Below are 10981 nucleotides of genomic sequence, written 5' to 3'. Positions count from 1 at the left end.
GATTTTGTATAAATACTAGGCATTAACACAAAATCGACGGCACAAAATGGGCAGACTTTACTTGTTTGAAAAGGACTGGTTACAAGACAGACTTTTTTAATTTATTTAATGGGAAGAAGACTTATTTAGTTTAATTGATCTATTTTTGTTCCCTGCCAAAATTCGATTTGCTGCAATTCCAAATTTCCAAAGTGAATGAAGGAAAGAAGTCGTTTAAATTATGATTTTGTTTAAATACTAGGCATAGACACAAAATCTACGGCACAAAATGGGCAGACTTTACTTGTTTGAAGAGGACTGGTTACAAGACAGACTTTTCTGATTTATTTAATGGGAAGAGGACTTATTTAGTTTATTTAATCTATTTTTGTTCCCTGGCAAAATTGGATTTGCTGAAATTGTATTTTGCCAAATCTCGATTTGAGACCTGATAGGAAGTATTAAACGCTTAGTTAAATCAATACAAGTTGGTAATAAGAGCGAGTAATGTTGGTTGAACCGATGAATGAAGGTTGAAAGCAATTTAAATTATGACTTTGTATAAATACTAGATATTAACAGAACATCTACTGCGCAAAATGGGCAGAGTTTACTTGTTTGAGAAGGAGTGGCTTATTCAAAACTAAGATTTATGTAATCTGTTTGTTCCCAGGCAAAATTGGATGTGATGCAATTCCAAATTTCACCACATGATGGTGCCCAATTTTGACTTCATAGGACATATTAAACACTTAGCTTGTTATTATGTTCAAGGTAATCAGATTTGTTTATCATTCTAATGGCCTCTTCAAAACTATTCTGGATTACTACTTTGGATCTATTCTACATTACTTGGCAACAACATACTCTGTAACAGATTAGGCAGTATAATCACATATGTTAACTTGAGAGTGCCCACACTCAATCTACTTATCGTGATGTGTTAAATCAATTACTGTTAGACATTATTTGTCTGATAATCTACCAAATCTTTGAATTGAAGAATTTGTGATTTAATTAATAGCTTGTTCAGGGTAATCAGACTTGTATATAATTCTAATGGCCTTCTTTTGAAAACTATTCTGAATTACAACTTTGGATCTTATATTACTTTGCAACAATCTACTCCGTGACAGATTAGGCAGTATAATCACATATGTTAACTTCAGTGCCCACACTATTTATTTATGGTTATTTGTTAAATCAAGTACTGTTAGACATGAAATAGGAAGTGTTTAACATAAATGTTATGGCTACTCACCATTGTAGCTCGCTCCTGGTCAATGATACGAGCCTCTTCTTGCAGTGGAAAACTTGCAGCCAACAAACACCGTGGAACCTAAAGGAATGAAATTAAACATTAACATTTCGCCTCGACCAATTTTCACACGTACAACGCAACGCGGCTACACTTCTGCTATTACAAACGTAAATCTCCTTAAACACAATGAGTGTTACTTACCGTGTACGCTCTAGACGGTCCAGTTGCAAGCAGAAAATAAAGATATTTCTGTTGATAATCGTCGCTGCTCAGTGGCTCACGGCCATCGCGCCAACAGATTTGAATTTTGGCGGAGGTTCGGGCAATTACGTCATATCCGCGGCATTTGACTGCGACGTAATACCCGCTTATCTGAAACGGCAGTTAAAAGTAGAGTTACATCAAGTTTTCTTGGAACCTAAACGAATGAAAGAAAACTATCATTTGGCCACAACCAACATTCACAGATACAACACAACGTGCGGGGTTGAGGTTAAAGATTGAGTGAAGGGCCCTCGTTTTAAACTACTGTTTTGAAAAGGAGTGGGAACAAGTAAGACGTATTTAATTTATTTAATGGGAAGTAGTAAGACTTATTAAATTTATTTAATCTACTTTTCTTCCCAGGCAAAATTTGATGTGCTGCAATTCCAAATTTCCAAAGTGAATGAAGGAATGAAGTCCTTTAAATTATGATTTTGTATAAATACTAGGCATTAACACAAAATCGACGGCACAAAATGGGCAGACTTTACTTGTTTGAAAAGGACTGGTTACAAGACAGACTTTTTTAATTTATTTAATGGGAAGAAGACTTATTTAGTTTAATTGATCTATTTTTGTTCCCTGCCAAAATTCGATTTGCTGCAATTCCAAATTTCCAAAGTGAATGAAGGAAAGAAGTCGTTTAAATTATGATTTTGTTTAAATACTAGGCATAGACACAAAATCTACGGCACAAAATGGGCAGACTTTACTTGTTTGAAGAGGACTGGTTACAAGACAGACTTTTCTGATTTATTTAATGGGAAGAGGACTTATTTAGTTTATTTAATCTATTTTTGTTCCCTGGCAAAATTGGATTTGCTGAAATTGTATTTTGCCAAATCTCGATTTGAGACCTGATAGGAAGTATTAAACGCTTAGTTAAATCAATACAAGTTGGTAATAAGAGCGAGTAATGTTGGTTGAACCGATGAATGAAGGTTGAAAGCAATTTAAATTATGACTTTGTATAAATACTAGATATTAACAGAACATCTACTGCGCAAAATGGGCAGAGTTTACTTGTTTGAGAAGGAGTGGCTTATTCAAAACTAAGATTTATGTAATCTGTTTGTTCCCAGGCAAAATTGGATGTGATGCAATTCCAAATTTCACCACATGATGGTGCCCAATTTTGACTTCATAGGACATATTAAACACTTAGCTTGTTATTATGTTCAAGGTAATCAGATTTGTTTATCATTCTAATGGCCTCTTCAAAACTATTCTGGATTACTACTTTGGATCTATTCTACATTACTTGGCAACAACATACTCTGTAACAGATTAGGCAGTATAATCACATATGTTAACTTGAGAGTGCCCACACTCAATCTACTTATCGTGATGTGTTAAATCAATTACTGTTAGACATTATTTGTCTGATAATCTACCAAATCTTTGAATTGAAGAATTTGTGATTTAATTAATAGCTTGTTCAGGGTAATCAGACTTGTATATAATTCTAATGGCCTTCTTTTGAAAACTATTCTGAATTACAACTTTGGATCTTATATTACTTTGCAACAATCTACTCGGTGACAGATTAGGCAGTATAATCACATATGTTAACTTCAGTGCCCACACTGTATTTATTTATGGTTATTTGTTAAATCAAGTACTGTTAGACATGAAATAGGAAGTGTTTAACATAAATGTTATGGCTACTCACCATTGTAGCTCGCTCCTGGTCAATGATATGAGCCTCTTCTTGCAGTGGAAAACTTGCAGCCAACAAACACCGTGGAACCTAAAGGAATGAAATTAAACATTAACATTTCGCCCGGACCAACATTCACACGTACAACGCAACGCGGCTACACTTCTGCTATTACAAACGTAAATCTCCTTAAACACAACGAGTGTTACTTACCGTGTACGCTCTAGGCAAAATTGGATGTGATGCAATTCCAAATCTATCTGAAACGGCAGTTAAAAGTAGAGTTACATCAAGTTTTCTTTTTTAATCAACACAATCATTTACAACCGTTGACCAGAAAGAATCGTCGAAATTCGACGTCCCCCACAAACGCCACGCTCACTCGCTTTTCAGGGCAACAAAAGTACTTCTTTTTAAAAACGATGAGTTGTACTTACCGTGTACGCTCTGGACGGTCCAGTTGCAAGCAGAAAATAAAAATATTTCTCTTGTTAGTCGTATGTTACCATCCGCTGTGTCTTTGTCAACATCGCCGCCATTTTCCTACTTCCTGCTGCGAGCCACGCCCACGGATTTAAATTTGGGCGGAAGCTCTTTCCATTGGCGTCGTTTTCGCGTATAGCAAATCCGATTGGTTGGGAAGGGGGCACGGTTATGCAGCCGAGGAGTCCTGTGATCGGTGGGATGTAAAGTAGGCGTCGACGTCACGTCCGCGTCACGTGACCACGACGTGGCAGACGTCAAATAGCAACCGCTGTTTTGTTTAGTAGACTTACAGTTGTTATGCATTGACATAATGGCGCACACACCAAATAGATTTAAATAAATTAAATAATTCTTCTGCCCACTCTCTTTTAAACAAGTTAACTCTCCCCGCGGATTTGAATTCCGGCGAAAGTTACGCCCATCGACGTCACGTATGTCACGTGACCACGACGTGGCAGATGTCATATAGCAACCGCTGTTTTGTTTAGTAGATTTACAGTTGTTATGCATTGGCATAATGGTGTGCACTCAAAATAGATTTAAATAAATTAAATATTTCTTCTGCCTACTCCCTTTTAAACAAGTTAACTCTGCCCACGTCCATTGACGTCTTGTCTGCGTCACGTGACCACGACGTAGCGACGTCATATAGTAACCGCTGTTTTGACCAGTAGACTTAGTTATTATGCGTTGACATAATGGCGCACTGGTTAGCATGGCCACCTCTTAAGCATGATGATGCGGGTTCGACGCCTGATCAATGTTAGCATGGAGTGAGCTGAAGTGCATGGCGCTGAAGATTTGAATCTTTGAAATGCGCTGAGGTCTGACATATCAGGCAGAATGGTTTGCCATCACGTTCAACAAAAAATAGAAACTTTCCCACTCTGATTAAAACGTCCTGTGTTCATCTACGTATTTTCGTTTTGCTGTGCATCTTTTCCCTGCCATTTCGAGAGCCCAATTGACACTCATAGTTTAAAGAAATGTGTTTGCCCATCCTACTTTGTGGAATTTCACCACATGCGCTTTTGACCAAAATACCAAATTGAACTCAAGTGAAGCCAACACGCACAACCCCCCCCCCCCCCCCCCCCCCACACACACACACACACACACAAATGTTGATATGAACATAAAAGAGCCGCATGCGGTTCGGGAGTTGCGGCTTGGCCAAACCTGTACTATACAACTTTATTTGTATAAAATTTTCACAACAGCTGTCACACAAACAAAGCGGGAAAAACCGAAGACGTGCGTGTTCCGCCCACGCTGGATTTATTTGCACCTTTGAAAAGACACCGTATTGCCGCAGATGTGGCAAAGAGTACTTTTGGGCATCTGAGACGGAAGGATGTCCAAAGCATCACGTCACCTGCTCTGGTAGGCATGGTGGTGGGACGTTGAGGTCAACCGCTTTGGGGTTGGCTGACTCTTTGATCGCAGGATGCCACACACTTGAAGACAGAAGCAGAAAAGCAGAGCTAAATGCAAAATGTACTCACCGGTGACTCCAATTTTTTTCCCCCCTGAAGAAACAGCTGGACGGGTGGCCCCGGCTGGCCAGTGGGACTCTTGTTATTCTGACCCTTTTTAGTGCGCGTTTGGGGCAACAACCGTTTTTTGTGGCGCTCTCTTCTGGTTCAAAAGTGCCCTGCATGTGAATTTGCTTTTCCTGCCTTCTGATTGGATGAGCGCCGGTGTGACGCGGTGCCTCTGTCACCGTGGCGGGGGGTATACGTTGGCATCGGAGCGTCTGCCAACGTCTGAGACCGGCTGGCAGTGTATCGGAGGTGTCGAGTGCGGTGCCGCTGGAGCTCACTCACCAGCTGGTGTTAGGGCCACAGAATGAAGGCCAAGGAGAAGAATAGAAAGAGAAACAGAAACTTCTCCTCCAATTGTTTGATTTGTCTCTTCTGAGCTTCGATGAATTCTTTCAGCTCTTTGTTCCTCTAGGACGGACAAATGGAAAGTGGCATTCAAAAGCCAGTAAGCGTGCAAGTAAGTGCCGGGCTGGCTTTGGGCCCTTACCTGTTGCGCGCTGTGCAGCAGATCCATTCTCTCTTGGAGGATGCAAGCGTCGCGCTCCCTCAACTCGCACATCAGGGCTCGCTTCCATTGGTCCACGGCGCTCCTAAGCTCTTCTCTCTGATCCGCCGTCAGCACGTCATTCACGCCAGCGTGGCTGGCTTTTTCGCCGTCCGTGGCGGGGCAGTCCCGCTGCGGTAGCGCCTCGTACAACATGGCCTCCAGCTCCAGGATCCTCTGGGCCGCAATCCTCGTCCATCAGTGGTCCGGCGGGAGATTTGAGGGCGGCTTACCTTATGAGCCTGGTCCATGGAACACTTCCTGAAGTCCAACTCTTCATCCAGGTAGCCCTTCTGCTTGCAGAACATATCCTAGCACAGCTCAAGGTCAGAATTGTTGGGGCACATTGCCGGAGTTCCCCTTGGCTGATGTCGCGTGTCTGTCTACCTTCTCACTTTCAATGTCCAACATCTTCTGTTGAAGTGCTGACTTGGTCACTTTGATGTATTCTAACCACTGAGGAAAGGCTGCTGTCACATAAGCAGAATGCGAGAGCGTGCGTGGACGTGCGCGTTACCTTCTCGGCTAGGGTGAGAAGGGTCCTGGCGTGAATCACGACCACCTGCTCCTCGTTGGTGAGATTCTGCAAGAGCCCAAAGGCACAGCGTCAACAAGCTTCTTTCAGCGCAAAGCCTTCCAAAAGTCACATTTGAGCCGCCGAGTCTCGTGGAGTGCGAACATAAGGAGTTCGACATACACTTACGGCGTTATAGCCCAGGATGTCCAGCTTCTTCATCAGATCACTGATGACGATGTCCGGGGGAAAGGCGCAAGGAGCAATGTAAGGTGTTCTGGGACCTCGGGTTAAGGTTAGGGTTGCGAGGGACGCCTTACGTACGCTCACGCCCTCGGCCTCGCAGTAGATCTGCAAAGGGCTGAGGCCGTCTGGGAAACGGACTTGCAGAAACTTCAAGACGGGGGAGCGCCACTCCCTCTCCTGAAAGGCAGAGGCATGCATCCGTCCGTCCGTCCGTCCGTCCGTCCGTCACATCTCTGGCCTCAACACGCTTGTGCGAGTCTTCCCACCTCCAGCTCCAGGATGCGGAACTCAAGCAGTTCGTTTTGGTCTCGGATATCCTGGATGTGCTCTTTCAGACGCGCTTCTTCCGCCTCCATCCGCCTGACCTGAAAAGACAGTCAGACCTCATCTGCGGGGCTTCCCGACAGGTGTGACGCCAAGCGACTCCGCCCAGCGCCTTTCTTTCCGTCACCTTTTCGGCCAACTGCTGATTGCTCTGACGCAGCAGCTGCTTCTCCTCCACCCACTTGACATTCTAGAAGAGACAAACGCGTGGACAGCTTTGGAATGTTGTGTCATTTTCATCCACAAATTCTTTGGTTGACTGGAAAATGACATTTGCTTTTCTCCGCATTTTCCCAGCCACGTTCGGGGGGGGGGGGGGGGTTGGTCCAGTAATGCCAGACGGATGAGTGACTGAAGAATGTAGCTATTTTGTCTGAGAAAAAGGTGTGCTCATTGATGAGCTTACCTGTCCTTGTTGCTTCAGCGCTGACTCCAGATCTGCTACTCTGCTTTGATAGTGACCCATTTCTACCATCAGCTTTTCTCTGGTCTGAAAGGAGGAGGAGGGAGGCTCCTCCTCCTCCTTTCAGACCAGAGAACACCCGAGGCTGGGTGAGAACGGGGAGGCTGCGACCCGGCCGGGGGTTGCGGGAAGGGGCGCCACCTTGATCTCCTTCTCGGCGTCGTAGTCCCCTTTCGCTGGTCTGGGCTAGCAGAGCGTAGGCTCGTTGCAGCGCTTGATATTCTTGCGTCAGCTGGCGGTAGCGAAGCTCCGCCTCTTCATGCACACACCAATGCAACACAGCACTAGTACCAGAATCAGTCAGACCGGCGACAAAGCACCCGCGACGCAAAGACGAGTCCGATTCCAGGCTGAAGAGGAATGTTTGGTGCCAATACGCTGGCAGAAATGGCGGGCTACCTCTTCGGGTTCCGTGTCGGGGGTTCTGTCGGTGTGAAAAGACAAGGACGATCCGTCCGAGTCCACCAACACGTCTTCGTCGTAGCCGTAAAATGTTTCGATGACCTGCGGGCGCGGAAGCAAACATCTCTCTGAACAAACTGAAGCGACACCTCACGATGAATCGACGAGAGGAACGATAGCGAGAAAAAGGCCATTTCATCTTGCGCAACACCAAGCAGCCGCAAACAAACAGACTCACCTTGCAGGACCTCACGCTTTGTTCCTCCTCAGAGATTCTCGACGTCGGTATCGTAGCAGCAAATCTCTCTCCTGTCGACACAAATAATCCGCCTTTGAGATTCTTTGGATGCAAAGGGAACGAACGGCTCCGGCGCAGAAACAAACGCGACTCACAATGACATTTCTGACATGAGCTCCTGTCTCCAGAGCCTGAAAAACACGTCACCGGCGATGATTGGAGGGACGCTCGTCTTTTCCAAAAGTGACAACTACAGGGTGTGTCAGGGTTTTCCAGATTATCTTTATCGTATCATTGTGTTGCTTTGACTTTGACTGCGACCTGTAATAAATAATATTATTTATCCCTTATTTATCCCTATCGCTTATCCCTTCCTACACAAAGTCGTAAAACACCCCTTGCTATGTTTTGACTAGAGGTCAAGGGCTTCCTCTATTCAATCCACTCTTACACCCACCCTGTTTCTCTTAATTAAAATGCTCGTGCAGGAGCCGAGAGTCAGACTTCATTCGTACAACGGATGGACTCTCCACCTGCAGGTGTCCAAAAGAACTTACTTGTCTCCCGTGTGGTTCTTGCAAAATAAGTTGGAGCGAGCGCAACTCTAACAGGGTGCATTTTGCCACTAGCTGCCTACGGACAATGACGTCGCGCTCGCGGCTCATGGTTGACGGGCTGAGCAGCCGGGCAAGTCCGTCGTTTTCAGCGCACAGCGAGTGGCAAAGGCGCTGACAAAACGGGAGCTTTGAGCTGCTGAAAACGGCAAAACAAGTCTAAAGCGTGTTCAAACGCGTGCGCACAATGTTCCTGCTTGAAAGGTCGGAATTTAAGGGGCCAATTTTTTGGATGGCGGCCGCCGGCCAAGCTTTGGACGGAAAAGGTTTCCTGGCGACAGCGAGCGAGCGCGGCGCTGCCGTACGTGCACCGAGTCGCCTGCCTGAAGACCTTGGACAAGTCGTCGATGATGTGCCGCTGCTCCACAACTTGAAGGAACTCCATTTCACCGTCCTGCTGGCCGCAACCGCGGTCCAGGTCATTGAGCGAACTAGGCCTTCTCTGTGGAACACAAATGCAGTGGACTCTGTTGGCACGCCGCCGTTGTCCGCGTCGACTTACCAAGCTTGCCATCTCCTCGTTCTCCTGGGTGACAAAGCGCACTTTGTTTTCAAGGCGACACAGCACCAGCGAGAGTTCTTCATTCTTCCTGCTCAGGCGTTTGTTTTTGTACAGGAGTGGCAGAAACTGGCTTTCTGTTTCTCTCAGTCGCTTTAGCTGCAAGCATGAAGTGCGGGATGTGAAAGACGCACAACACGCGGGCCAGAACGTATCCATTCCTTTTGCATCGGTTTGAACGGAATCGTGGCTTTGGCTCCCAATAAAAGACATCTACCAGGCAACCGACTCGCCGCGCCGCTCAACTAATAAGCAAGCGCAATGGGTGCCTCGCTGGATGGCGCGCATCAAACGTAGCGCAAACCTTCAAGCGTGCCGTCAATAAATTACCAGTTCATTGCGCTCTTCAGAAAGCAGGGCGTTTCGATCCTCCAGTTTCCTGATGACTGCGCTGAGCTCAGCGATTTTCAGATGAAACCGTCGCGTGTCCCGATCCTCCTGAGACTGAAAACGCCCCGCAACACACACACACAAGCACTCGTTCAAAGTTCAAAACTGTTTTTGTGCTACCTTCCTCCAGCAACGAACTAAGTCATGCGTACTGCAAGTGTGTGATGAGGTGGCTTACGCAATGAAGAGGATTGCTAGTAGCGGCGTTGACCCCACTTCCAGGGTAGTTTAGGCCCGCCCTTTGGGAATCCCTCAGGGCAGCGATCTGCTGCTCGGCAGCCTGAGTCTGCAGCTGAAGGCGGTGGACGTGGCCGGCCCCAGGGCTTCATCCAAAACACTAACCGCTCTGTCTTTCAGCTTGATCTCATCCGTCTGGATGTACAAACGGGGAGCGCTCAGGCAGGCGGGCAAACTCATTTGCCAGAATTGTGACAAAAACAAAGAGAGCAACCGGCCAATTTTTTTCTGGAATCGACTAGAACACCTTTGCTGTGACAAAAGCGAAGCGAGCAACCGGACATTTTCTTCTTGTGAAATAGAATAGAATAGAATGCCTTAGGTGTCATTGCACTGCAGGTATACAACGAAATTGGGAACATAGCCACGCACCGCGCATCTGATCAGTCCTACCAGTCGGCGGATCTCCCTCTCGCAGTCTCTCTTGGTTCGGCTCAGCTCCTCCCGATGCTGGTGATGAGCCGATCGGAGCTCGGCCGCTCGGGACTGCCAGGCCTGCTGGGCCGCTGCCAGGGCTTCTTCCGCGCTCCTGGTGGAGGCGACACCGCTCGGTCTCCCGACACCGCCGCGTCTCCTCCACCTCCGCCAGCAAAGCGCCCCCCCTCCTCACCTGAGCAGACATTGCGCCACACCGGGCCGTTGAGACCGCAACGGAGCGCCGCGACGCTTACTGGGGACAAGCTACACAATACGGTAGCGGCCGCATCGAAGCCCGACGTGGCGTGCGGCTAGTCAGACACGGATAGAGCGGATCACCTTGTCCATGGAGCCGTCCCTCAGGCTGAGGACCAAGGCATTCAGTCGCTGGATCTCTCCATCTTTGATTTTGATCACTCTCATCAGCTCCATTTCATGCTGCCGCAGTAATGTCTCCCTGGTAATGGCTAACTCTTTCTGCTTCTCCTCATGGAGTTTGCTTTTGAGTTCCGTCATGGCGGCGGTGGCACGGTGGTGCTCCGCCCGCAGGTCCTGACTTCTCTCTCTCTCCAGACAGCTGACCTGACATGACTTAGACTTAGACAAACTTTATTGTCATCTTGTCTGCACATGGTGCATACAAAACGAAATTCCGTTGCATACGTCTTACAACAAAGTAGTGATATTGCAGTTGAATAGAAGTAACATATCCTATGAAAATATATATATATACATATATACTATATATATATATATATATATATATTAAAAATAAGTATAAAGTGCAGCAGTGATAATTATGCAATAGTGCAAGTAGGCAAAACAGTATTCAAGAGTGT

The 10981-nt window shown here is 46.2% G+C and overlaps 1 protein-coding gene across 3 annotated transcripts; it reads right to left on the bottom strand.

Annotated features, from left to right (window-relative positions):
- Positions 1-4996: 4996 nt before the first annotated feature.
- LOC148392697 (janus kinase and microtubule-interacting protein 3-like) lies at positions 4997-7376 on the bottom strand. 3 transcript variants are annotated; one of them, XM_088387209.1, is made up of 10 exons: positions 7229-7376; positions 6950-7012; positions 6765-6863; positions 6436-6675; positions 6256-6321; positions 6126-6194; positions 5972-6049; positions 5682-5915; positions 5477-5602; positions 4997-5107 (listed from the first exon to the last, which is right to left on the bottom strand). In XM_088387209.1, exons 1-9 carry the CDS (start codon positions 7295-7297, stop codon positions 5486-5488), a joined length of 1035 nt encoding a protein of 344 aa, XP_088243335.1. In that variant the 5' UTR covers positions 7298-7376; the 3' UTR covers positions 4997-5107; positions 5477-5485. The 3 variants fall into 3 exon arrangements, with proteins under 3 accessions (XP_088243335.1, XP_088243336.1, XP_088243337.1); XM_088387210.1 differs by having other exon boundaries at positions 6442-6675; XM_088387211.1 differs by lacking the exons at positions 6126-6194; positions 6256-6321 and having other exon boundaries at positions 5972-6031; positions 6442-6675.
- Between the last annotated feature and the right edge of the window lie 3605 nt (positions 7377-10981).

Source organism: Syngnathus floridae, chromosome 10 (assembly GCF_059516105.1).
Source record: "Syngnathus floridae isolate MCC-2025c chromosome 10, RoL_Sflo_1.0, whole genome shotgun sequence".
In the NCBI taxonomy this organism is placed as follows: domain Eukaryota; kingdom Metazoa; phylum Chordata; class Actinopteri; order Syngnathiformes; family Syngnathidae; genus Syngnathus; species Syngnathus floridae.
Note: the sequence above shows the minus strand (reverse complement) of the source record. Positions and strands in the feature narration are given on the sequence as shown.

Coding starts and splice junctions, on each gene's coding strand:
- LOC148392697 (XM_088387209.1), bottom strand. CDS start 7,297: ATGGTAGAAATGGGTCACTATCAAAGCAGAGTAGCAGATCTGGAGTCA. Junction 6,864..6,949: donor ATCAGCAGTTGGCCGAAAAG/GTGACGGAAAGA, acceptor CTGTCTTTTCAG/GTCAGGCGGATGGAGGCGGA. Junction 6,322..6,435: donor TGGGCTATAACGCCGTAAGT/GTATGTCGAACT, acceptor GGGCTCTTGCAG/AATCTCACCAACGAGGAGCA.